The sequence below is a fragment of the Muntiacus reevesi genome, chromosome 1 (assembly GCF_963930625.1).
Source record: "Muntiacus reevesi chromosome 1, mMunRee1.1, whole genome shotgun sequence".
NCBI lineage: Eukaryota > Metazoa > Chordata > Mammalia > Artiodactyla > Cervidae > Muntiacus > Muntiacus reevesi.
In genome coordinates this window covers 81,771,765-81,799,422 of record NC_089249.1, presented here as the reverse complement: position 1 = coordinate 81,799,422, position 27,658 = coordinate 81,771,765, and the positions used below count along the sequence as shown (strand labels likewise).

Sequence of the window (27,658 nt, the reverse complement as noted above, 5' to 3'; positions counted from 1 at the left end):
TACTGAAGGGCATCTGAGTTGTTTCTGGTTTTGGGGTTTTACAAGTAAAGCTGCTATAAGCATTAGTGTGCAAGTTTTTAAAAACATAGTTAGTTATTTTTAATTGAAGGATAATTGCTTTGCAATACTGTGTTGGTTTCTGCCACACATCAACATGAATCAGCCATTGGTATACATATTTCCCCTCCCTCTTGAACCTTCCTCTCACCTCCTACCTCAAGTGTGCAATTTTTTGTGTGAATGTAAGTCTACATTTCTTTGTGATAAATGCCCAGGAGCATAATTCCTGGGTCATATGGTGATTGTATGTTTAATTTTTAAAGAAATGCCAAGCTATTTTTCAGAGTGGCTGTGTCACTTTATATTCCCACCAGTAACGTGAGAGTGATCGTTTCTCTGCATCCTTGCCAGCATTTGGTACTGTAGTCTTTGTTTTAGCCATTCTAATAGGTGTGTAATGATATCTCACTGTGGTTTAAATTTGCCTTTCCCTAATGACTGATGATGTTGAACATCTTTTTATATGCTTGTTTGCCACCTGTATATTTTCTTCAGTGAAATATCTTTTCATGTCTTTTACCCATGTTCTAACAAAATGTTAGGGGATAAAATCTTTGTATTTATGAGATAGATTGGTTTGTAATTTTTTTTGTTTTTCTTTTTAAAATTGTCTTTGGTCTTGGTGTCACGATAAGAATAGCTTCATAAAATGAATTTGAAAGTGTTCCTCCTCTTATTTTCTAGATGAGATTATGTTGAAATAGTATTGGTGCTAGTTTTTAAAATATTTCATAGAATTCTCCAGTGGAGTCATCTGGGCCTGGATATTTCTTCTTAGAGGATTTTTTTTTTTTTTTTTTTTTTACTGTGCCCTGTGGCTTGTGGGATGTCAGCTCCCCGACCAGGGATTGAACGCAGGCCATGGCAGTGAAAGCCTGGAATCCTAACGACTAGGTTGCCAGGGAACTCCTCTGAGAATTTTTAAATTATGATTTTAATTTCCTTAGTAGTTATAAGGCTATTCATATTACCTATGTCATGCTAGATGAAGAACTTCAATAGTTCATATTTTTTAAAGAATTGATTCATTTTTCTAAATTGTCAAATTTATGCTCATAGAGTTGTTCATAGTATTACCTTATACTTTTAATACCCCCAAGTTCTGTAGAAATATTGTGTTTCATTCCTGATATTGGTATTTATGTCTCTCTCTTTTATTCTTTGTAGTCTTATTTGAAGTTATGAATTTCATTGATCCTTTCAAAGAATAACTCTTTGTTTCATTGGTTTTTCTCCATTGTTGTTCTGTGTTAAATGTTATTTATCCATGCTCTTATTTTTATTAAGTCCTTTTCCCTGCTTGCTTTGAGTTTTAGTTGTTTTTTTTTTTCCTAGATTCTTCTAGTGGGAGCTTAAATTATTGATTTGACACTTTCTTTTCATCTAATACATACATTTAATGCTATGAATTTCCCTCTCTTTAGAGGGAGTTTAGAGAATTTTTCTCTCTTTCCCTCTCTAAAGAACTACTTTAGCTATATCCCACTAAGTTTAATGTTTGGTTTTTCATTGTCATTCAGTTCAGCAATTTTTAAAAATTTCCTTTGAGAGTGTCTTTTGGACCCAAAGATTATTTAGAAGTATATTGTTTAGTTTCCTAGTGTTCGGAAAATTTCCCATTATGCTTCTGTTATTTGTTTCTAGTTTGAATCCATTGTGGTCATATAATGTACTCTGTATATTTCAGTTCTTTCAAATTTGTTGAGATTTTTTCATAGTCCAGATTGTGGTCTGTCTTAGTATATGTTCCATAGACCCATGAAAAGAATATGTATTCTGCTGCTGTTGGGTGGAGTATTCTATAAATGTTGATTAGATCTTGTTGATTGATGGTGTGGTTGAGTTCTTATATTTTCTTGCTAATTTCCCCCACCCAAGTTGTTCCATCAGTTGTTGAGAGATAGGTATTGAAGTCTCTAACTATAACTGTGGATTTGTGTATTTGTTCTATCAGTTTTTGTTTCACATATTTTGCAGCTTGGTGTTTGGTGAATATACATTTGGGATTGCTCTGTCTTCTTTGTGGATTTATATTACATAATGTCCTTTTCTATTTATGGTAATCTCTTTGCTCTGAAGTCTACTTTATCTGATATTCACATAGCACTCCTGCTTTCCTTTGATTAATATTTGCATGATGTATCTTTTCCTGTTCTTTTACTTCAACCAGTCTATATTTTTATATTTAAAGTATTGAATATGTTTCTTAGAGACAGCATGTAATGAGTCATTTTTAAAAATCTATTCTGCCAGTCTGCTTTTTATTTTTTGGCTGTGGATGTACAGCTTACTGGATCTCAGTTCCCCAATCAGGGGTCTAAGCTGGGGGAAAGTATGGAGTCCTAACCATTGGACCAGCAGGGAATTCCTGCCAATCTGTATTTAAGTGATGTGTTTAGACTGTGTACATTTAGTGTAATTATTAGTATGGTAAGCCTGCTATTTTATTTTTGTTTGTTATTTGTTTTCTCTGTCTTTCAGCCATTGTTTCTTTCAGCAAGTTGAGTACTTCTTCAACTTTCTTTCTTGTCTCCAACTGAGATTCTGATGACATGAATAGAGGAGATGACCTCTCAAGGCCCAAATCCAGACTAGTCGTCTGTGCTGTTCCAGTTAAAATGCCATGGCTGAACCCGGAACATGGCAGTCAAAGCATCAAATCCTAACCACTGGACCATCAGGGAACTCCCGAGACTATGCTTTAATCAAAGCGCATGCCTGTGTACTGGGGAAAAGAGTTAGCAGCCACTTTGGCTATTTTGGGCTTCCCTGGTGGTTCAGGTGGTAAAGAATCCGCCTGCAATGCAGGATACCTGGGTTCGATCCCTGGGTTGGTAAGATCCCCTGGAGAAGGGAATGGCTACCCACTCCAGTATTCTGGCCTGGAGAACTCCATGGACTGTATACTCCTTGCGGTCACAAAGTTGGACACAACTGAGTGACTTTCACTTTCACTTGGCTATTTTGAAGTCATTTCTTCTTTCTTTTGTAATGGGCTCTTGACCTAGATGTCATGGAACACTCACTATGCATTCAGAAAATGCTTACCTTTGTTAGGGGCTATGGCAGACAGCTGCCCACAAGGAGTTGACAGTGAAGTCACATGGTTCACAACTAAGTGAGAGGCACTTGCCACCAGAGGCCTGTGAAGCAGCGGGAACGCAGAGAAGGGAGTATGTGTTTCTCGCAGGATGTAGGGAAGTGTCATGGAAGATGTGGCAATTGAATGCAAACTCTTGAGGGACTCGCAGGTGCCCCTGGTGAAAATGAGAAGAAAGAACATTTAGGCAAAGGAAATGAAGAGAGCGAAGTTACCAAAGTGGGGAAGCATGGGGCATATTGGACCAGGGGCAATGAAGACCAGTGACAGCGGAGGCGAGTTGCCTCAGGTTGTGGAGAGCCTTAAATGCCACACTAAGGGTCTGGCTTTTATTTGGTAGGAATTAAGTGTTTTTGTAAAAGCTAGCTACATTGCCAGGTTTGGTAAGTCTTAAGGGCCATGTGGGACTGTCTTCAATCTTTCTTATATTTGAATTTGTTCCAAGAAGTGGGAAGAGGCTGATATTTGAATACTTTCCTCTTATGTGGCTTCCCCAATGCCTCTGCTGGTAGAGTCCACCCGCAGTGCAGCAGACACGAGAGACTTGGGCTCGATCCCTGGGCTAGTAAGATCCCTGGAGAAGGAAAGAGCAACCCATTCCAGTATTCTTGCCTGAAAAATCCCATGGACAGAGGAGCCTAGCGGGCTGCAGTCTATGGGGTCTCAAAGAGTCAGACATGACTGACCGACTGAGCACACGCTCTTATGTGGCAGAGAACAACCTCCATATACTTTCAGTTAATCTTAAACAAAAAAGCCCTCACTTGGATGGTAGTATTTCCATTTTATAGGGAGAACACAGTATCTGATTACAGAGACTGATTACTTCTCCACCCATTTGTTTTTTATTGTGTAGGAAGATCTGTTGCCTCCCAGAGAAGCTTCTCCCAGCTTTCTGGGCAGAGTCCATTCTTTCTTCCTCCTGTCACTCCATCAGATATTTGGAAGGTTAGGAGGTTTCCTCAGAACTGTTAACAGTAGGATGGCATTTACACTTCTGGGCCTCATGGCAGGGTATGACCAGATGACCTCAAAGTCACTTTTGTCTTGGTTAGTTCAGTACCCATCTTCCCATCATTAGCTGTGAGGGGCATGTACTCCTCTTTTATGCTGTTGTAATATCAAATATGGAGGGAGCCTTAGGGAGACTTAGCTCAACCCTTATTTTTCTAGTGAGATCCACAGATCCAGAGTCGCTCAGCCTCTTGTCTACCTGTACTTGTTAGACGGGTTACTGGCAGGGTTTGGTCCATTCTGCCTTGCTGATCCTCTCTCAATGTTACTATCTCCCCAGATCTCTAGCCCCCCACTTTTCCCTCTTCTTGCATGTTTTCCCCCTCAGGTTTTCTATTTTCCTCACAATGAAAAGAAGGTTTTTAAACCTTCTTTAAGTTACGAAAGAATACCTGCTGCTTCCTTTGAAATTAGGCTGATCTATTGTATTGCCTGTTTTCTTCTGGGTAATTTCTGTGTGGCTAATAGAAATAAGGGTTTGGATTCAGGTACCTTCCTATGATTTGGTTCAGGAAAGTTATCCTAGTCTTGTGAAGGGAATCAGTAACTTCCTGGTTGGATGTCAGGTGCAGAAATTCTGAACTGGGGGTGACCAATCCAGGGATGCCTTCTAAACAGTGGGGAAAGGAGAGCACATACGATGTGCCGTGTAAAGAACACTGTCAGAGTCCCTGGAGACATCCTTATCACCCAAGAGTGAACTGACCTTGAGCCAGCTGAAGTCCCTCTCCAGACCTCAGCAATAATAAAGCCCACTCTACAGGACTGGCAGAAGTGCATGTGTACTGGTAATAGACTGTAAAGCTGAGAGATTTTTGTTGCTGTGATTGTCATTATTAGGGCAGCGTGGACGTGCTCAGGCTGACTCTCCAGAGTGACCTGACAGGAGATGAACTTGAACGCTTAGCCCAGAAGGTATCGAGGTTGCTGGTGGAGCGAGGCCTCCCCGTCTCTGCCGGTTCTCTTTCCTTGCTGCTGACCCCTCGGCCCAGTGCTGGCTGGAGCCATCTCCTCTGCTGCCTGGGAGCATCTCCTTTCAGACACAGCCAGCTGACCTCAGCATCATGCCTTGCTTTGGGGATGTAGAGGCCCCCATTACAATGAAAACTTAACCTGCAATTTCAACTAATTCTCCCCGTCCTGTGTTCTTGTTGCTGCTGCATTCATCCTGTGGCTTCGGGTTGAAGTTCTGAAATGAATTTTTGGAGGGAAACATTGGACTAACCCTTTAAGTCTTTTGAGGAGCAGTTCTGCATTGGTTGAGGGACAGAAGTTCAGTGCTGGTCGTATGGTCTCTGATCCACTTTTCTTTCTCTCTCTCTCTGGCAGGCGGGCAGGAAGACCTATGCCATGGTGTCCAGCCGCTCAAGTAGTCATTCTCTGGCCTCAGAACTGGTGGAGTCCAATGATGGACACGAAGAGATCATTAAGGTAGGCTTCATTCACCTCCACTGTTTCTCCCTCCTCTCTCCCTACAGACACAGGAGAGGAAATGGCTGACTTCGCCAAAGGGCCCTTGTGGTTTGACTGGGAAGAACCAGATCTGTGATGCTGGTTCTTGGCTGTCTCCTGGAAAGATCTTAATTAACACCAGGAGACCACAGTCAGGCTATAGTGGCTCTAGTGCTTCCTGGCACTTGGCAGGGGAATGGATGAGATGACCTTTCAAGGTGCTTATCTACTGTCTGTTTTCATTTCAGCTGCTGAAAGGTGTGGAGACAGGTAGAAAACATGTTTACGGAACTTTTTTTTTTTTAATTAAAATAATTTTTGTTTAATTAAGGCAATTAAAACAATTTTAAAAAATGAAGTTTCTTTTCTAAAAACAGCTTTTTGAGATGAAATTCACATACCCTACAATTAACTCAGTTAAAGTGTACAATTCAGTAGTTTTTAATATTTTCACAGAGTTGTGCAGCCGTCACCACTATTAATTTCAGAACTTTTTCAGTCACTCCTTCTAGCCCCTGGTGATCACCGGTCTATCAATACCTTCTGTCTCTATGGATTTGCCCTTTCTAGACATTTTATATAAAGGGAATCACAGCACAACATGTGGCCTTTTGTGTCTGACTTCTTTCACTTAGCAAAGTAGTTTCAGGGATCAGCCATATTGTAACATACATCAGTACTCACTGCTTTTAATGGCTGAATCATATTCCCTTGAATGAATATATTATATTTTGTTACCCATTCATCAGTTGATGGGCATTTGGGTTGTTTCCACTCTCTTATGAATAATGCTGCTTTGAATATTCATGTACAAGTTTTTTGGTGAACATGTGTTTTCAATTCTCTTAGTATATACCTAGCAGTAGTGAAATTGCTAGGTCATATGGTAATTCTATATTTATATTTAATCTTTTGAGAAACTACCAGAGATTTTTCCAAAGCATCTGCTCTATTTTGTATTCCCACCAGTTATATATGTGGGTTTCAATTTCTGTATATCCTCATTAACACTTTTTATTATCCATTTTTTTGATTATTGCCATCCTAGTGGATGTGAAGTGGTATCCTATGGTGGTTTTAATTTGCATTTCCCTAATGACATCTTTTTATATGCTTATTGCCTGTTTGTATATCTTTTTTGGAAAAATATTTATTCAAATCCTTTGCTCTTTAAAAATCCAATTGTGCTTTAATTGTTACAGAATAAGCGTTCTTTTATATGTTCTGGATAGTAAGTGCTTATCAGATAAATGTTTTGGAAAAAATTTTTATTTTTTTCCCATTCTGTGGGCTTTTTTTTTTGCTTTCTTGATGATGTCCTTTGAAACAAAAATTTTTAGTTTGTTGAAATCCAATTTATATATATATTTCTTTTGTTACTGTGCTTTTAGTATTGTATCTAAGAAGACTTTGCCAAACCAAAGGTCACAAAGATTTATCCCTATACTTTCTTCAGAGAGTTATAGTTTTAGCTCTTATGCATAGGTCTATGATCCATTTGGGTTAATTTTTGTGTATGATGTGACTTCATTCTTTTTTGTGTGTGTGTGTGACTTCATTCTTTTGCACATGATGTCCATTTTTACCAACATTGGTTGTTGAAAAGACTGTTACTTGGCACACTTGTCAAAAATCAGTTGACAAAAATCAGAGTATGTAATTATTATTCCTGGACGCTTTGTATACCATTGATCTACATGTCTATCCTATATCAGCCCCACGTTGTCTTGACTTCTGTAGCTCTGTAGTAATTTTGTTCTTTTTCAAGAATGTTTTAGCTATTTAGGGTCCTTTGCATTTCCATATGAATTTTAGTATTAGTTTGTCAGTTTCTGCAAAGAAACCAGCTTGGATCTTGATAAGAATTGTGTTGAATTTGTAATTCAGTTTGGGGAGTACTGCCATCTTAGCAATATTAAGTTTTCTAATCCATGAAAATAGGATGTTTGTTCACTTTTTAAGGTCTTCTCTTATTTCTTGTTCTGTAATTTCTTGTTTCTGTTATGTTCTATAATTTTCAGAATGCAGGTTTTGAACTTTGTTAAATTTATTTCTAGATTTTTTTTCTTTTGGATTGTTCATTGCTATTAATAGTGTATAGAAATACAACTATTTTTCATATATTGTACTTATATCCTACAACGTTGCTGAATTCATTTTCTGTTCTAATAGTTTTTTATTGAATTCCATAGGTTATTCTGTATACATGATCTTATTATCTGTGAATAGTTTTACCCTATCCAACCTGTATACTTTCAATTAATTTTTTTTATTCAAAGTCATTACATGGCCTTTATGTGACCATTACATTACCACCCCATAATTCTATTAATATAATCATTGTTAACATTTTATTGTGTATCCTCTCAGACATTTTCCTATATGTTTGTATTTTTTTTAATTGTATATTTATACTACAATTTGCTTGCCTCCCTTTAATTGTAGTTTATAATATCTTCTATATCCATAAATGACTTAATAGTATTCTATTATACACATACCCTATAATTTCTTTAATCCCCTATTGTTGAACATTTTGTCTATTTCTACTTTTTGCAGCCATAAACAATATTTTGTCAAGTATATGTATTACTAACTTGTGTATATGTTTTATAGTATAAATAATAAAGAAATATTTTCTCAATTGTAAAAAATTCAAGCATGGTATACAGAGAAAAATGTGTAAATCCTCTTTACAATCCCCTTTTCATGAATTTACATGTGTGTATGTAAGTATTTATGCTAGTTTTTAGCTAAATTTACTTCATTAGGATAAATTTCCAGAAATAGCTTTGATAGGTCAAAGAGTAAATATAGTTTTAAGTCTTCTGATCAGAACCACCAAATTACCACCCAGAAAGGTGGTGACAATTTACCCTCCCACCAGCAGTGTAAGAGTCAGACACGACTGAGCCACTGAACTGAACGGCAGTGTATGAGGCTACCTGGGTGGAGTTAATTTAACTGGAGGTTTCTTTTCTTTTTCTAAAATTTTTATTGAAATATAGCTGATTTACAATGATGTGTTAATTTCAGCAAAGTGATTCAGTTATAGATATCTTTTTTCAGATTCTTTTCTCTTATAGATTATCACAAAATATTGAGTATAGCTCCCTGTGCTAACAGTAGGTCCTTGTTGCTTATCTATTTTGTATATACTAGTGTGTGTATATATGTTAATCCCACCCTCCTTGTTTATCCTTCCCCCCTCTCCTTTGCTAACCATAAGTTCGTTTTCTGTCTGCAGGTCAATTTCTATCTTGTATATAAATTCATTTGTATCATTTTGCTTTTCTAATTTTCACTTGTAAGGGATCTCATGTGATATTTTTCTGGCTTACTCCACTTAGTAATGATAATCTCTAGGTTCATCCATGTTGCTGCAAATGACATTATTTCATTCTTTTTTATGACTGAGTCATATTTTAGCCTCTGTGTGTGTGTGTGTGTGTACCGACCACCTCTTTTTTCCCCCAGTTTTTATGTATTTATTTAGTTTTGGCTGTGCTAGGTCTTTGTTGCTACTTGGGCTTTTCTCTAGTTGTGGCAGGCAGGGGCTACTCTCTGGTTGTGGTACGTGGGATTCTCACTGCGGTGTCGTCTCTTGTCGTGGAGCACAGGCTCTAGGATGTGAGGGCTGCAGTAGTTGTGGCACGTGGGCTCTAGAGCACAGGCTCAGTAGTTGAGCACATGAGCTTAGTTGCCCCGTGGCATGTGGGATCTTCCTGGATCAGGAATTAAACCCGTGTCTCCTGCATTAGCAGGCAGATTCTTTACCACCGGGCCACCAGCGAAGCCCCTGTACCACATTTTCTGTATCTGTTCATCTGTCAATGGACATTTAGGTTACTTCCACTGGAGATTTCTTAATTAGTGTTGTTTTCCTTATTTCAGGTGTACTTGAAAGGGAGGTCTGGAGACAAGATGATCCATGAGAAGAATATTAACCAGCTGAAGAGTGAGGTCCAGTATATCCAGGAGGTGGGCACCCCTTCCCTTTGTGGAAATGACCAAAGTCATTTCTCTAAACCTCATATTTTATGGCTCCCTTCTTTCATAGGTTCTGATTTTCTCCCTTCTGCTTCCTTCATATCTACAAAGTGCCACCATGCCCCCTCATGAGTAAATAGCATTTCTGACCCTTCCATTAATCAACAAATACTTATTAAGCACCGTACACCTAGCGCTGTCCCCCAGTCGTCCTATCTAAAGTGCCAGCCTTGCTTCCTCACTTTTCTTAAGCCTTAACCTGGCTTGTATTTCTTCTTGACACTTGTGGCCATAACATATCCCATTGGGTGGTGTGTCTCCCCAGCTGGAAAGTTAGATACACCAAGGCAGGATTTTTTATTATTTTGTTGCTTCGGTAGGAGAGACTGGACTACAGCCCCACTTGAGTAGAGTCTCTCCTTCCCCAGCCAGTACTTAGAACAGTACTTGACTCATAGGACTATGGGTTGGGAAAGGGCATTGAGGTGGGTGAGTTGGTGTACTCTCTTTCCCGAAGCTAAAGCCTCTTGCCCTCTCCTCCCAGGCCAGGAACTGCTTGCAGAAGCTCCGGGAGGATATAAGTAGCAAGCTTGACAGAGATCCAGGAGATTCTGTCCATAAAAAGGAGATACAGGTAATAAGAAATGGTCCACAGTTGGGTCCCAACTGAGGAGGTGGAGTTGTGCCGTTTACCAGTCACTCATTGGTTTCCAAATCTAATACCAGTGCCAGGAAAGTTGAGAATACGGGTGATGCTGGCTTCTCTGAGCATTCACACCTTGTTAGGCTCTCCAGAAGATGGACACTTGTGTTCACACATGTCAGACTATATACAACCACACCTGTCCCTAAAACATGTACAAAAGAAATAGAATTTATATCAATAAAATTATCATCCAATTAATGGCAAGCCATCTTGTCCGTAGGGATTCTGTGACCAATCTTCTTGTAATACAAAGTCTTATAAAGCAGACAATCACCTATAAATCCAAACTTCTCACAAGCTGATCTTGCTTAATTTGGTGATGCTTGTGGTGTAAATTGGAAGTCTTGGTCCTTGTCTGTTTCTGTGTGTGTCTAGAGCTACCTCTACCCTAGCACAGGAAGCTTCTCCAGATGAGAATTCATCCTCCCTCGTCTCTGTGCCCTCTCACCCCAGCCTAGGGTCTGGGATTCACAAAGTGAAAGTTGCTCAGTCGTATTGGACTCTTTGCAACCCCATGGACTATACAGTCCATGGAATTCTCCAGGCCAGAATACTGGAGGGGGTAGCTGTTCCCTTCTCGAGGGGATCTTCCCAACCCAGGGATCGAACCCAGGTCTCCCACCTTGCAGGCGGGTTTTTTGCCAACTGAGTCAGCAGGGATGCACAGGGTCATCAGTAAATGTTTGTTGGACCAAACTGATTGGAGAATCCTTCTGGGTGTGGATGGTCCTGGGATCCTGCTTTTTGGTCCTTCAAAAATTTGAGGATAGAAATGTCCCCAGGAGAGCAGAACTGTCTCTTCCATGAGTTCACCCTCATCCTCCCTTAGATTCTGGGCAGTGTCTCCTTCGTCTGCTTTCAGTTTGGGTGGGGTGGTCCTTCTCCAGTAGCCCCTGCCTTCCTTCTCCCAAGGGGAACAGTGACCTTGCAGCTAGAGCCGGCACAATTACCCTTCGCCTTGGGCATGTGCCAGGCTCGTGTGGTGTACACCCGAGCTCTGGCTCAAGGAAAGACTTTCACTGCCTGAACTCACATCTAGCTGGTGGGAGGTATTTTGTCTTATGATTGAAGAGCCTAATGTGCTCAGAGCCCAGAAGTCCAGGGCCCTTGTTTTTATAAACCAGCAGTCATATGATGACTAATTAGGCTTTGAGTTGGAAAGAATGGCAGCAAATGCAGCTTCCCCTTTTGATTTATGTTTTGTCAAACCTTGTCAGGATCCCCGAGGGGCAAGGGAAACTCTGTTTATGGCAGGCAGCTGCTTGTGTTTCCTGGGCTTCGGGGAATGGGCCGGCACATTTTCCAGTCTGCTGAAAGGTTTTAGCCTGGGGTTTCCTTCCTCCTCCTGCTGAGGCTCAGGTATTTTCTCTCAAGGCTGTGCGTGTTTCTCCACTCCCTCTTTTCTCCATTTTCCTGCGGAGCACTAGACGTCTTTTCTTCTTTTCTTTCCTCCCTTCTTTTTCTTTTTCCTCTTCCTCTCCCCCCACTCTTCCTTTTCCCTTTTAATCTAAGATTTGAACTCTTAGAAAAATAATGTTTTATATGGTTTATATGGAATCTTTAAAAAGTGATACAAATAAACTTATATACAAAACAGAAATAGACCCACAGACATATAGAACAAACTTAAGGTTACAAAAGGAGAAAGGAGAGGAGGGATAAATTAGAAGTTTGGGAATAACACACACACACTACTCTATATCCCTGGAGGAGGGCATGGCAACCCACTCCAGTATTCTTGCCTGGAGAATCCCATGGACAGAGGCTGGTCTGCAGTCCATGGGGTCGCAGAGAGCTGGACATAACCGAGCGACTAAACAACAAGAGCAATTTTCACTACCAATTTGATTTTTCTTTGAACAGGTCGTGCTAGAAAAGCCAAATGGTCTTAGTGAAGGTCCCCTGACCACGTATAGCAGCCCACCCGAGGTAGGTAACAGGGAAAGTAGTGGCAACTACTGGTTAGCCAAGAGGCAGGAAATACACCTTCCTTATCTTTTTGTTTATTGCTTGCTCTCTCTGTCTCACTAACTATGAAAGTAATGTTTACTGGCTGTAAAAATGCAAACAAAGGAGAAATATATAAATCGGAAATTCTGCTTCCCCAGTTCCACTCCTTGTAAATATCCACGGTTAACAGAAGTGGGTAGGTCCTTTTATTTATTTGTTTTTCTGGCTGCGCTGCATGGCTTATGGGATCTTAGTTCTCTGACCAGGGATCAAACCTTGCCCTCCTCACTGAAAGTGCAGAGTCCTAACTAGACTGCCAGGGAGTTCCCATGGGTGGGTCCTTTTAGAGCAGTGCTCACTGTTCGTTATTAAGATGGCCTTGGGAGCTTTTGCAATACCTGTGTGCTGTCGCTAGAGACTGTAATTTAACGGATCTGAGATGTGGCCTGTGCATCAGGACTTAAAAAAAATTCTTTTTGACTATGCATGCCATGCAGCATGCAGGATCTTAGTTCCTGACCAGGGACCAAAACTTCACCCCCTGCAGTGGAAGCAGGGAATCTTAGCCATTGGACCACCAGGGAAGTTCTGCATTAGGACTTTTAAAAGCTCTTCACTTGATTCTAATATTTAGCCTGTTCTATTAGTTCTAATATTCTAGTTTAAAGTTCTAGAGTATTTTTCCGTACATAGACATCCATATTTAAAAGCCATATGTGTGTATACAGTAATATATAGACATGCGTTATATATATGTATAAATATACGTATATAATATACACATGCTTTTTACAAACACAGAGTTGTGATAAATAAAATATTATTTCTTCTTATTTCTTTATTTTTTTAAACTGAAGAGTACAGCCTTCTTTCCATGTTAGTACATGTAAATCTAGGACTTCCCTGATGACTCAGAGGTAAAGAATCTGCCTGCGATGCAGGAGACACAGGTTCAATCCTTGGGTCAGGAAGATCCCCTGGAGAAGGAAAAGGCAACCCACTCCAGTACTCTTGCCTGGGAAATCCCATGGACAGTGGAGCCTGCCAGGCTAGAGTCCATGGGGTTGCAAAAAGCTGGACATGACTGAGCAACTAAATAACAACAGTATGTAAATCTGTCTCATTCTTTTGAATAACAACATAGTATTTTTAATCCCCCCCAGCTTTATTGAAGTATAATCGACAAACACATGGCTATACTTTTAAAAAAATGACTTTTGTTGTTATATATTTTGTGATTATGTAATAATACAAGACATGCATACTGTTGAAAATTAGGGAAATTCAGAAACATAGAAAAGTTGAAAGAAGAAAAAGATATCAATTGTAATCTACCCAGAGAAAAATCAGTTTGGTAAACTTTCCTTTGTTTTCCCTTCAGTGCAAATATATATTTACGACATTGAGATTAGACTGACTTCCCTTTCACTTTACACTTTCATGCCTTGGAGAAGGAAATGGCAACCCACTCCAGTGTTCTTGCCTGGAGAATCCCAGGGACGGAGGAACCTGGTGGGCTGCTGTCTATGGGGTCGCACAGAGTCAGACACGACTGAAGCGACTTAGCAGCAGCAGCAGCAGTTCTTTGTACTTGTTTCTTGGGCGGTTATTTTTTTGTGTTGGGTGTGTCTGGCCCTCAAGTGCAGAGCTGACTCAGACCTTCCCTTCAGTTCAGGGCTCGTTATCATCACTGGGCCCGAAAAGGCCTGTCACTGCTTCGGCTTTTTTCTTTTTTTTTTGGTCTCCCTGACCGAAAGGTGCTCACTCTAACATATTTAATATATAATTTAAATATGCCTATTAAGTATGTTTTTAATTTTCATAATAGACTTGCGCTCTATTTATTTTTTCCTTTTTCATCCAACACCATGTTTTTAGGGCTCTGTTTACATTGCTGTGTTAATAAAATCAGTTTTCTTGTCTTTAGCTCCTACATGTAAAATTTTATAACTCCCTTTTATTCTCTTCATACTGTATCACGAAATTTTTCTATGTCATCAAAGAGTCTTACAAGAATGACATTTGGATGAATTTTTTTTTTTTTTAGAAATTTTTTTTAATTAATTTTTTGGCTGCCCCAGGTCTTGATCTTTATTTGCAGCATGCAATCTCTTACTTGTGCCATGTGAGATCTAGTTCCCCGACCAGGGATTAAACCTGGGCCCCTGCATTGGGAGCACAGAGTCTTAGCCATTGTACTACCAGGGACGTCCCTAATGGCTGGATTGGGAATGTTGTGATTCTAGCCACTCACTTTAGATGTGCAGTTTGGATTTTTTCCTTCCCCTGAGTCACCATATTTGGCAAATATGCTGTTAACAACAAGTTATAATAACACCTGGCACTGTCTGTTCAGCCTTTCTTCTTCCAAGCTCCAAGATATTATCTTACTTAGTTTTGAGGCAGCCTTGAAGGCAGGGTGTGGTAAGGAGTCTTCTCCCTGTTTCCCAGTTAGAGGAGCAAGGCCCACAGTCCTCAGTGATAACACACCACCTGGGACACTGTCCTCTCCTCCCCGCTGAGCTCTGCGCTCTGGTTTGAAGGTGCTGTTGTCTCCCACTGTGCAAGACAGGGAGAGACTCTTCTGTCAGACTCGAGGGAGCTGGTAACTGAAGTGTGGCTGAAATGGCGAGACCCTACACGCCAACTCAGCCCTAACCTCCCCCAGTTTGGGTGTGTCTGCGGGAGACACTCACAGTAACCTCGATGAGACACCTTTTCCTACATCACATCTGATTCCTGGATTCACCAGGTCTTTTGCCCTAAGCTGCCCATCTGTCAGTAACCCTTTATCTGCCGATCTCTGTGCTCTGCGCAGAGAACCACAAAAGACGTGCCTCTGGGCTGCGCCCCTCTTGACCAGCATGGCACAGCCCTTGCCCTTGGGGACTGAAGTCTAAAGAGGATCAGGGTCCCTGCTCTCAGAGGGCTCTAGTCTGGTGGAAAAGCAGGACACACGTGTGAAGATGGCGTAACCATATCTGGTCATCAGTCCATTGACAAGTACATAAAAACTATAGTGTGTCCTAAAATAATGAGGTGATTGGAAGCTAGTTGAGTTCTTTAGGGTACGAGTGTGTTTTCATATGGATAACTTAGAACACCTGGGTGCCTAAGACGACCAACTTTACTCCCTTATGTGATGTAAATTCCTTCATGAGGGTGGTCTGGGCCAGTCGGCCTAACAGGTGTTTATTATGGGGCAACCTTGTCTTACCAAGTCACATAGTGGCTTCACCTTCTCGTCCCTCTTCTGGCTATAGGTGGACACCTATATAAAAGAAGATGTCGAGAGCTTGAGGAAGACGGTTCAGGACTTGCTTGTCAAGCTGCAGGAAGCTGAGCGGCAGCACCAGTCAGACTGTTCGACTTTTAAGGTGAGAGTTGGGATTTGAGGAGAAAGTGCCCGAAGGGCAGGGCCACTGGATACAGGTGCAGATGAATTTCTTCCTGGCTGGGATGCCATCAGTCAACTGGAAAGGCTAGGTTTGGTGGCCTGGGGCACTTCCCGTCAGCTTTGCCCTTTCTTGGATATTTATAGTTTTTGCTGTCCAAGGCTAGCCCATAGTTTGAAGGTCAGCTTTTGAGTCTCTGCTCTACTGGAGTGGAGAAGTGGCGCTGATTTAGGAGAACAGGTAATTCAGAAGTCCTTTCTGTCAATCCATGGTAAGAACTGCTGGGCTGTATGTGCCATGCAGGCAAAGATTGTTCCTGTAAAGTTCACCACTGCGTCCCCAGTGTCTGAGACAATTCTAGGTATCGGGTGGGTGCCTCCTAAGTGTGGATGGGATGAGTGGATGGATTGGTGTGGTCTTAAGAAGAAATGTGCCTGTGGAATCAGGAAACTTTAGATCAAGTCTTGGCTTTACTACACAGAGCTCTGTGATTTTTTTTTTTAATTGAGGTATAATTTATTAACAGTGTTTTAAGTGAAAGCGAAGTCACTCAGTTGTGTCTGACTCTTTGTGACCTCATTGATAGTAGCCTATGAGGTTCCTCCATCCATGGAATTTTCCAGGCAAGAGTACTGGAGTGCGTTGCCATTTCCCTCTCCAGGGGATCTTCCCGACCCAGGGATTGAATCTGGGTCTCCAGCATTGCAAGCAGACGATTGTACCATCTGAGTCACCAGGGAAGCCCCCCAACAATGTTTTAAGTGTCCAGCAAAGTTATTCAGTTACACACACACACACACACACACACATATTCTTTTTCAGCTTCTTTTCTATTATAGGTTAAGATATTGAATGTTCCTGTGCTATATAGTAGGCCCTTGTTGTTTATCTGTTTTATAAATAGTTAGTGTGTATCTGTTAATCCCAAATTCCCAATTTATCCTTCTCCCCACCCAGAGCTCTGTAATCTTGAGTATCTCAGTTATTGTTAAAAAAGGTTATTATAGAAGATTTTAAAAATACCGAAGTCTATATATATAAGCCCCTTCCCCAACTATTAAAAGTGTGTGAGGTGTTCCATGCTTTCCAGAAAATTCTTGGGATAGAGGATGAGGTACACAAGACGGACACAGAGCAGTTCTCCTACTGCTCTGTGTGAGAACCATCTGGTGTCTGCGGTTGTTCACTCAGTCATAAATAAGTAATGATAGGATTCTGCCCTGCCCAGGCTTGCCTGGGGCTGATGGAAGGAGAACTCCCAGCCTGAACTCTTCTCTTTCATGGACTAAAGAGAGAGAATTTTTGAGAGATGTATTGAGGGTGTGGACCAAAGGTAGTGAGAGTGATTAACTGCCTCAAGAGTAGTTAAAGTCTTATCTGGGTAATTTAACCTCCCTAACCATTAGTTTCAACTTTCGTAAAAAGGGGTCATGAGTCATGATTATTTAGGAATATAGTATATGATGGAGGTGTCCTTTTAAACCAATAGAGATAGATGAGAATATTCAATAAATGAAGATGGAATTAATTAACTAGTATTAAAAATAAACTACATGGATCCTTAATATACGTCACTGTTTACAAAAATAGAATCCAACTGGATTAAAGAGTAAATGCGGGAAAAGTGAGATTATGAAGATATTTAAATATATATATAAGGACATATTTTTTTAAAAAGGATCATGAAATATACCTTGCAAGTTTGGTGCATTGATTGAGTGAGGTAATATTTGTAAGTATATTTATTGCTTGAAAGAGTTTTAGAAATAATAAATATTCTACATTTTTCTTAGTCATCAGTTTAACAGGTGGGTTTTCCTGTCCTAAATAAATTAGGCTTAGGGTCCCCAGTGGCTGGGAAGTAAAGAATCCATCTGCCAATCTAAGAGAAGGGGGTTCAGCCCCTGGGTTGGAAAGATCCCCTGGAAATGGAAATGGCAACCCACTCCAGTATTCCTGTCTAGGAAATCCCGTGCACAGAGGCGCTGAGGGCTACAGTCCATGGGGTCGCAAGCGTTGAACATGACTTAGTGACTAAATAACAACGCTAACAACAGGGTAATACTGAGATTAATTTGGTCTCAGAACAAAGTAGCGGTGTGGTAAAGGAGTTTATTGAGTCTATTTCAGATTCCCCAATTTGGATAATTCAGTCGATAATGAATCAGTTTAGTGACCCTTTCTTAACTTTCCTAGAATAGAACAGGAGGAAGGGGAGGTTGAGGCTGTAGCTCTGACCAGACTGTGAATGTTGGAAAGAAATTTCTACATTGAGAAACACTGTGAAGTACTAGTTGGTTTTGGCGACAAATGGGGGAGCTCTGCTAACCCTGGGCTTCAATACTTGAGCAAAAGTATCCTCAGTAAAAGCCCAAGGCTGTAAGGCCTCTGACTGCTGTTAACCACACACTCATGGCTTCTTACAAGGGGCTGCCCTTTAACCCCAAGACATGTAGCACAGATCTACAATAGGAGATGCTCCTTGGGTTGCTCCCACTACTGGGGTAGGTCCCCAGACCCTCTCATGGTTAAGGGGTTCCCTTAGGGCAGGCTGGCTGGAACTGTGGGACCAATGTAGCAGAGTGTGACTTTTTCCCTTTGTGACTTTACAGCTGCGTGTGAGGATCATCTGTGGCTCGTTAGTGCTGTGCTCTGGGCACACAGCAACCTGGGTGCGATGTCTGTGTACAGAAATGAGAGGCCTTCTTTTTACACTTCTGCCCAAGGGGCTGGCCTGCTTCAGGCTAATATGGGACACTGGAAGGCTTTTCTCAGTCTCTTCGGGTGGATTAGACTCTCTGGTCTGTTTTTCTGAAGCTGGGGGGCAAGAAGGGCAAGATTGTCTATTACCATGAAGACAACCTGTCATTAAGTGTGGGTTTCCCGTTCTACTGGCTCCTGGCTGTCAGGAAGGATTTACTCTGGATGGGGCTCTGTACTAATGTGGACAAGTCCCATCACACATCATTCTTTGCTTTGCTTTCTTCTTGATTCTGACTTTAGGAGGAGCCAGACAAACTGGTTGCTGGTTCGTTTTACCAGGCCTGGCTAGGCTTTCCAGAGGTTACTCGGATTCTTTTTTAGTCTCTGATTGGGGAGTCAGAGTGGGGTACCTGGGAAGCATTGAAATCAATGATGAAACAGCTGAGTTTACTATCATTTACTGGCTGTGTAATCTTGAATAGGTCATTTGACCTTTCGTTGTGAAAGGAGAGGGTTGGACTAGATGATCATCCGGCTCATTCATGATGTTGCAGAGCATTGGCTGTGTGCTCCGCGCTGTGCTAAGCTCTGGAAAGGTAATGGTGCCCAGGGTCTCTACCGTCATGAAGCTGATGGTCTCCTGGGGGGTGCGCACAAGTCACCAGGCAAAATCTGCTCAGTGCATAAGAGGGAAAGGTTGTGTGTCCTCTGTAGACACACAAAGGACACACACCTCATCCGAGCTCCAGCTCCCTGGAAGAAGAGGTGTCTAGGCTGAGACCTGAAAGATGATCAGGAGTTGGCAAAATGTGCACAGGAGGAAAGGAGGCAAGTTCTTAGTTTACTTTTTCACTCTAAATTCCACTTTTGTCCTTTCCACATTGGAAAATTCTTCCTGGTGCTAGTAACGCTTCCGAGTGCTGTTTTGGTCTTTCCAGGATTGCTGGAAGTGAGGATGAGGAAGAGTGGAGACAGAAGGAGGGACAGAGATTCCTCCATTGGATTCTTTGTATTAGGAAGAAAGCCATAACACTGGTTTAACCTTGGGTGACCCTGGAGGGCTGGTGGGGATGCCGAAGATGTCAGCCATCTGGAAAGCGGAGCTTGTGAGTTCCAGGTGTCACTCTGATTATTTGACAATTATCCTTGGGAGTGGAGTTAATCTGCTGATTTCCTGAGTGGCCCTGGAACAGTGAGGGGGAGACAGCGGTATGCCCATCAGGGTTGCCTCCTCCTCCCATCCCTGCACCCGCATTCCTGGATTTTTTCCTTTTTATCCATGTTTGTCCTTACACACAGTTCACACAATCCTCATCCTATGTCCCAGGTCACACTCAGCGAGTACCAGAGAGAAGCCAAACAGAGTCAGGTGGCCCTTCAGAGAGCGGAGGACAGAGCGGAGCAGAAGGAGGCAGAAGTCGGGGAGCTGCAGAGGCGTTTGCTGGGAATGGAGACGGTAACTGCTGGGGTCTTGCTCTTCAGCACCCAGAATTCTGGGCTGGAAGGTGCAGGCAGACTGACTGAGATGGTTGCAGAAACCTTCCTTTTCTGAGCTGTTGCAGAAAAGCGCATTTCACAGCTTTGTTTGCAGTAGCGTTTAACCCTTAAGGAATGGGAAGGGTTTTTTTTTAAAATCTTTTATTTATGTATTTGACTGTGCTGGGTCTTAGTTGCAGCGTGTGGGATCTTTAGTTGTGGCATGCGGGATCTAGTTCCCCAACCAGGTATCGAACCTGGGTCCCCTACATTGGGAGCACAGAGTCTTAGTCACTGGACCACCTGGTAAGTCCCAGGGAAGGTCTTTCTTTATCTAACTTAGCCCTTGGTAACTCGACTTGAACCCATTTCCATTTTAGGTGGGTTCTGGTAGAGCTGCCCTTTGGCCTTTTTTTTTTTTTTTCCCTTTGGACTTTGAAGACAGTTCTTCAGGAGCCACTCAGCCTAGTTTCCCGGGGACTGGTAGCCAGAGCTGGCAGGTGGACCCAGCTGATGCAGGGCCAGATTCTCCCTTCGGGCAGCTGGGCGAGGCTGAGAAGTTTCTATGTGCTGAGGGTGGGAAGGGTTATCCCTGACAGGGGAGAGCACCCCATCAAACCAGCTTGACCTGCTGCTCCCTGGCAGCTGTCCCAGGCCCCGCAGGGGCTGAGTCCCAGCCCTTCGTGCCCATCTTTCCCCGAACACAGACACCATCACCGTCTCCTCATTGTAGATTTTCTTTCCTTTGGCCCACCAGGAGCATCAGGCCTTACTGGCGAAGGTCAGGGAAGGGGAGACAGCCCTGGAGGAACTCCGGAGTACGAATGCTGACTGCCGGGCAGAACAAGAGAAGTAAGGGCCCTGGCTCACCGCGAGGCTGGGGTGCGGGGAGGAGAGGCTGCCGGCCTGGGGCGGAAGCCGGTGCTGACGTCAGGACTTCCAGCTCTGACTCGCGTTTGCCTGCACGGGCTGGGGCCCCGCCCAGGGAGATACTGTGGGGAGGCTGTCCTGTCTGAGGAGCTCCTTTTCCAATACCCCGAAGAAAAGGCTCCTGCGGTTGTAGGGTCAGGGGCAGGAGGGAGCTGGTGAAGCATCTACCGTTGCGGTACGTCATTCTGAGATTCTGAGGTTGTTACACTGGATGTGTTACTAGATTGTACCACAGCCTACTCCCCCCTAGACAAAGTGTTAGTCGCTCAGTTGTGTCTGACTCTTTGTGACCCCATGGACTGTAGCCCACCAGGCTCCTCTGTCCATGGAATTCTCCAGGCAAGAATACTGGAGTGGGTTGTCATGTCCTCCTCCAGGGAATCTTCCTGAAGCAGGGTTTGAACCCACATCTCTTACATCTCCTGCATTGGCAGGTAGGTTCTTTACCACTTGCACCACCTGGGAAGATCACAGATGGTAAAGCAAATTTAACATTAGGATATTGGGGGACTTCCCTGGTGGTCTAGTGGCTAAGACTCCACGCTGCTAATGCAGAGGGCCCAGGTTTGATCCCTGATTGGGGAACTAGATCGCACATTCTGCAACTAAGATTTCACATGCCACAACTAAAAATCCCGCATGCTGCAATGAAGATTGAAGATCCTGAGTGCCACAACTGAAAGTTGACACAGTCAAATAAATAATTAAACACCTGGACCTTTCTAAGTTCAACAGACATTACCTGAAGGACCTTCTAAGGGATTCCAAGATGAACAGACACAATCCTCGCCTTCTTGGACCCCTCGGTCTGCTAGGGTTATCTTCTCTCCTTTGGGATAACGTTGATCTAGGCCCGCCTGGCATGGTAACTACAGACATCTAACCTTCTTTCAGACTTCATAGCAGAATTGCTTTAAATTACTCAGCACTCCCTCACCACTCCTGTGGTGGAGGTGCTCACAGACAGAGGACTGAGTGGAAGGAGCAGGAGAGACAGAGAAGACCAGAAGACTGAGATTTGGGGATGGCAAGTGACAGTTGCACATCATAAACACTGATTTTCTAAATAAAAGGAGACAGGAATAGCACACTGGAGAGCTGAGGGTAGGAACTTAGAGTGTTAGAACTTAGGAAGAGTGAGTTGGGCTCAGATTGCATTGTCCCCCACTCCTAGAGCTGCCCATCCTCTAGCAATGGGCTCTTGTCTGCTTCCTCAGGCAGACCCAGAGAATAATGGGTGCCAGCAATTCTTAAATGCCCTGAACTCCTGGGCACTCTCCCCAGCCTCCTGACCTTTGGAGATCTTGACCCAGTTTGCTCAGCAATGTCTGGGAATCAAGAGACTTAGACCTGGGACTTCCCTCATGGTCCAGTGGTTATGACTTCTAGCTCCCAGTGCTTTGCACTTAGTCCCCCTGGGCAGGGGACTAAGATCCCACGTACTGCCTGGCACAGCCAAAAAACAAAACAAAGCCAGACTCATGTGAAGAGGTGTTGCTGCTGCTGCTAAGTCACTTCAGTCATGTCCAACTCTGTGTGACCCCATAGACGGCAGCCCACCAGGCTCCTCTGTCCCTGGGATTCTCCAGGCAAGAATACTGGAGTGGGTTGCCATTTCCTTCTCCAATGTGAAGAGGCATTAAGGGTCCTCAAATCTTATCTCCCTCTTGGTATAAAATCGCTGCTAACAGCTTGATGGTCTTGGGTATCATAATCCCAGCTTGTACATGAATCTTTCCAGGAATAAGGAGCTCATTAGATGTGAGGCAGTCCACTTTCTGACAGCTTTAATACTAAGAATGTCTTTCCTATGTTATTAAATAACATAAGAACTGCTACCTTGGTACATCTTCCTATTGGCCCTAGTTTTACTGGTGGAACTGTCCGGAATGATTTATCCTTTCTAACCTTTCTGAGCCTCAGTTCCCTTGTTTGGACTGGATGATCTCTAGTGATGCTTCTGATGTGTGTTCCCACCGCCTCCTCCTTGCAGCAGACCTGGGGTGGAAGGAAACACACCTGATCAGAATCCCCTGAGCTCAAGGTCCTTACTGTGACCAGGTGGAGAAAGTATCTTTTCCTCTTACCTCAGCCTTTTGGTCTTAATTCCCAGGGCTGCTAACCTGGAAAAGGAAGTGGCTGGGTTGCGGGAGAAGATCCACCACTTGGATGACATGCTTAAGAGCCAGCAACGAAAAGTCCGGCAAATGATAGAGCAGGTACGTGGGTAACCCCTGCTCTGGGGGGCGCACTCTGGGAGTCTCTGCATTGTGTCTAGCCCTGTTTTCCTGTCAAGCCTCCACCTTTATTTATTTATTCTCCTGGGTATCTTGTCTTATATTCTTGAGTGTCCCATAAAACACTTAAGTCTGCCTATTAAATTAGGGTGATTGGGATTTGCTTTTCTTCCATCTTTCCCCTACTTTTTTGGTCATTTGCCTTGTGGTTTTCCATGGGAAAAGAAGGAAAAGGTTAGTCTTCCTTGCATGTTAAAAAGTGCTGGTAAATAAGTAGTTCAGTCCCAATAAACTCACTTATCTGTGTGTAGATTTTCAACCTTTGCAATCCTCATGATATATTTTCTGCTTTTCCTTGCCTGAGCTTTAGGCGGTCAGAATGTGCTGTTTTGTGGAATTGTTTTGAGAATTTCAGACCCCCTAGTTGGGAGGGCAGAGTTGTGGCATGTCATTTCCCTGTCTGCTAGGATTTCTTCCATCTTGTTCACAACTGTTTCCCATTGTCTAAAATAGGGACTGTCATATAGTCTGGCATTCAATATTCCTTTCTTGAACCAGTACATCATTTGTATTTCCCAAAGGCAAATGAAATGGTTTTTGAGCCATCCATTATTTTGGATTATGAGGGTGGTGTTCCCCCTCACCCCCCTCAAGCAAATCTGGGATAATCAAGAGTTTAATGTTTACTGAAAAGCTAAGGAAGTCACGTGAGAGGTGCAATACTCTGCCCTTTGTCTCCGCTGGCTCCCCCAGCAGCCGGGCAAAGTTGGATGAGTGTGTCATGAGTCATTTCAGAGCGAGCCCTCATGTCTCCCACATCTTTGCAGCTCCAGAACTCAAAAGCTGTGATCCAGTCCAAGGATAGCACCATCCAGGAGCTCAAGGAGAAGATTGCCTACCTGGAAGCCGAGGTGTGTGTTCTGGGCAGCCCTGGGAAGGGAGCAGACTCTTGAAGAAGAAGCTGGACATGGGGAGGGGGAGATTCTGGAGGGGTCTTGGTCGTGTCTTGCTGCTGCTCAGAAGTGAGTATCTGAGGTGGTTGGTTGATCTCCAGCTTTTCTGCTGAGTGAACGTTTTCTGAGACTCTTTAGGCATTGCGGGCAATGGTAAGACCTGTCCCCACTCTGAAGGGATAATCCTTGTGGTGCCACCCCTGTGCCACAGCTGCATGAAGGCCGGCCCTTCATTCTGATTCCGTGGGCTTAGCAGAGGAGCTGACAGTGAGCTGAGCCTTGAAGGAGAACACATCCTATAGATGGAGTCTTCTCCATGGCTAAGGTGATGGGCTTGATTGGCTGAGGAGTTCTTCATGGTCTGATGTCTACCATACTTCAGAGGCCTTCCTGTCCATTGACTGACTCCCTGAGATTACTTTGCAGCCATTGTGTGAGGGTGTCTCAGATAGAGGGGGAGATCAAAAGAAATAGGAGACAGAGTTGTTTATCTCCAGGGAGTCTGCAGTCTAGATTTAGAGATAAAATCCATTAAAAATATACCTAAGGGTACTTTATAGAAAAGCACATCAGCAAATGCAAGTAAATTTCTCAACAGACTCTATTATATGCAGGAAATGTATAGAAGGGAAGTACAGGAGATGATCAGTGTTTAACAGTTATGGAGAGAACACGTCCTCAGGGAAGGAGGCTGGAGCAAGTACTGGAAGGAGAGTGAAACCTGGAGTGGTGAAGATGAGGGCTTCCTGGTGATGGCATGCACAGTGAGGGTGGGGGTGGCAGCAGCACCTAGAGGTGGAGATCAGGATGAGCTGGTTAAATGGGACCCATGGAAAACCAGTAGAAACCAATTCTAATCTCATAAATTTGTGTTACAGAATTTAGAGATGCACGACCGGATGGAACACCTGATAGAAAAACAAATCAGTCATGGCAACTTCAGCACCCAGAACCGGGCCAAGACCGAGAACCTGGGAAGGTGAGTGAGTCCTCATGGAGCCAGGCCCAGGTAGGAAGTGAAGGAAGGAAGGGCAGAGCCACAGAAAAGAAACCTTTAGTACCAAGGTCAGGACAAGGCTCTTCAAGGTCCAGTTTCATTCTCTCTGTCTCTCATCTGATCCATTCTCCACCTGAACCACTTTCTAACCAGGTTAGAGTAGAGCCTGATAGCATAACCCCAGGGAGGCCCGTGAACAACACTAGAGGCATATAAACCCCTGAAATTGGATGTAAAAATTCTGACTGTGTAGCAAGGACATATGGAGCTTCCCAGGTGGTACAGTGATAAAGAACCTGCCTGCTAGTGCAGGAGGTGCAAAGAGAAGCAGGTTCGATCCCTGGGTTAGAAAGATCCCCTGGAGTAGGAAACGGCAACCCACTCCAGTATTCTTGCCTGGAAAATTCCATGGATAAAGGAGCCTGGCAGGGGACAGTCCATGGGGTCGCAGAGTCGGACGTGATTGAGCACACACATATACAGCAAGGGCATATATCTAGGGAGAGGGCTTTTTGTTTCTGAGAGATTCACAGAAAGGTCCCAAACTTTAGAAGAAAAATCAGGAATCACAGCCGTCCCGCTCCGTAGGTGTTCAGCTGTACCCTCTGTGTTCTGCACCCTTGTCGTGAGATTAAAGCACCAGTCCCCTGGCCCCTTAGCACTGGCAGTGATGGTTTCAGGACATTAGAACCAAGAGATCAGTGGGCCCTGCAGGGCATGACCTGGAGGCAAGCCAGAGGGGTGGCCCTGGGAAGGCTGGGCCATGACAGGGCACTCAGTGTTTCCGACTTTCTTTTCAGCATCAGGATATCCAAGCCCCCCAGCCCAAAGCCCATGCCTCTCATCCGAGTAGTGGAAACATGAGCCCAAGGAGATGGACGTTGCTGCCACCTCTGGCCTGCGGAGGAACCCACCACCCCTGGAGGCTGCCGGCCCTGACTTTGACTTCCCACCTGCTCCCCGGCTGTGCTCAGGCTCGGGCTTCACGGTTCTGTACGCTGGGCAGAAGGAGGACTAACGCCCCTCTGGACACTGTGGCCTCTGGAGGCTGGTACCCTGCCTGCAGGAGCCAGGGTAGTAGCCTTGTTCCCATAGTTACTATTTCTGTAGCAGAGCCTCCCTTCTGTTGTAGACTGGAGTTTAGCTGCCCCAGAAGCAGGCCCTCCACGGGTCAGGTCGGGAGAGGTGATGAGATCTGCCCTAGAAGCTGGAGTCCTGGGGGAACAGAGTTCCTTCCATAAACATAGCTCAGTTCTTAGCAACAAACTGTTTGTTTTTCTACTTGCTCCACCCTCAGCCCATGCTGAGCGGGGCCTCCTGCAGACAGACTATGGGGCTGCCTGTCAAGGCCTGGTCAGGGTCCGTGAACCTCAACTTTGACCAGGTGCTCTTGTCTTTGGGGGAGGGGAAATGTCCTTCAAGGCGTAGCTGTGAGCAGAAAGGTTCTGTGAGGCCATGGACAGTTATGGGCAACTTCTCTCTGCTGTGAAGGCTCCCAGAACCTCTTAGGGTTTCCCCCTAAGTGGAGGTGCAAGATACACCTCATTCTTCTTGACTCAGAGCCTAAAAACTGTTTCACTGGGTTACATCAATCTCAGCGAAGAAACTCTTATGGTATTTATTTTGCTAAGTTATTGGTGTTTTTCCTTCCATCTCACAACTGATTTAATCCCAGAGTTCTGCAGTCTTCTCTTGTGGTGTTTGGATTTACTTGACAGAGGAAAAAGAGCATTTCCAATGGACTCATTGATTTCAGAATGATGTTATAAGTCTTTTTCTCTCCTCTACCTGCTGCCTTTCCCTTCCTCCTCCAAACCTCAAGAAGGCAAGTATATTTACCCTGAGGCATTAGGGTCTGAATGTCTGTTGTTTGGGGGAAGACAGCCATCAGGAGGGATTGAATTCCTCTCTTAACCCTGCTGTGCCCCGGTGCTCCACCAGCAGTTTGTTATCCTGGCTCTGAATGAACCTGCCGCTCATCTGTGTTCTCTTTAGGGCTCTTCCTGCAGCCTTAAGAAGGAGGTATGCATCAGAATGTGGTACTCTAGGACACAGAAAAATGAAAAATAAACATTAAGTCTCTTTAGATTCTACTTGGCTCAAAACCAGAAGCCTTAAGTCTGTGGTTTCTGTGCATTGGGGCTGAGCTCACATGCTAGCTTTGTTCATTGTGGTGTTCTAGTGTTCTTCTCACCATTCCCATTTGCACAATGAGGGGGTTGCACCAGATAATTTCCATGGGTCCTTCCAGTTCTGATACTCTTTCCCATGGCATACTCTTTGTATGTTGAGTTTAATAAATTATGTTAATATGTCTCTTTGAGCTCCTGCTGTGGTTTCTTGTCACTTTTCGGGGAGGATGAAAGAACATAATTCTAGTGCTTCTTGCAGGTGGGCACCCTGCTGTCCATATCTAGAAGGTGTGGAGACATCCCCGGTACTATGATTTGGGGACTTTGAGGCATTCAGAGGAGTTAGAGTGTCTCTGTTAAGCAGCTCAGCTCCATGGTCTGAGTCCTTGTTGTAGGAGGTAGCTCCTTACTTTTGCTGTGACCCGTCTGGGGTGGTGGCCTTGTGGGATCCCTAAGCTTGGCCAGTTGGAAAAAGGCTGCTCGCAGACAGAGGTCTTGTGATTATTCAGAGATTTACCAATCTCAAAAGTTAGAGATTTATTTGCAGACAGAGGTCCTGTGAT

General features: G+C 43.6%; 1 protein-coding gene across 5 annotated transcripts in view; it reads left to right on the top strand.

Annotated features, from left to right (window-relative positions):
- Window positions 1–27,280, top strand: part of TUFT1 (tuftelin 1) — a 44,728-nt gene extending 17,448 nt beyond the window's left edge. The window contains exons 2-13 of one of the 5 annotated variants that reach the window (XM_065904131.1): window positions 5,015–5,089; window positions 5,504–5,605; window positions 9,521–9,607; window positions 10,161–10,250; window positions 12,186–12,251; window positions 15,536–15,649; window positions 19,698–19,826; window positions 20,604–20,698; window positions 22,890–22,995; window positions 23,841–23,924; window positions 24,845–24,945; window positions 25,764–27,280. In XM_065904131.1, the coding sequence (XP_065760203.1) occupies window positions 5,015–5,089; window positions 5,504–5,605; window positions 9,521–9,607; window positions 10,161–10,250; window positions 12,186–12,251; window positions 15,536–15,649; window positions 19,698–19,826; window positions 20,604–20,698; window positions 22,890–22,995; window positions 23,841–23,924; window positions 24,845–24,945; window positions 25,764–25,827 (1,113 nt within the window). In that variant the 3' untranslated portion in view covers window positions 25,828–27,280. The remainder of the gene's footprint in view (window positions 1–5,014; window positions 5,090–5,503; window positions 5,606–9,520; window positions 9,608–10,160; window positions 10,251–12,185; window positions 12,252–15,535; window positions 15,650–19,697; window positions 19,827–20,603; window positions 20,699–22,889; window positions 22,996–23,840; window positions 23,925–24,844; window positions 24,946–25,763) is intronic. The other 4 variants (XM_065904149.1, XM_065904157.1, XM_065904139.1 and 1 more) reach the window with 4 other exon arrangements.
- Window positions 27,281–27,658: the final 378 nt, after the last annotated feature.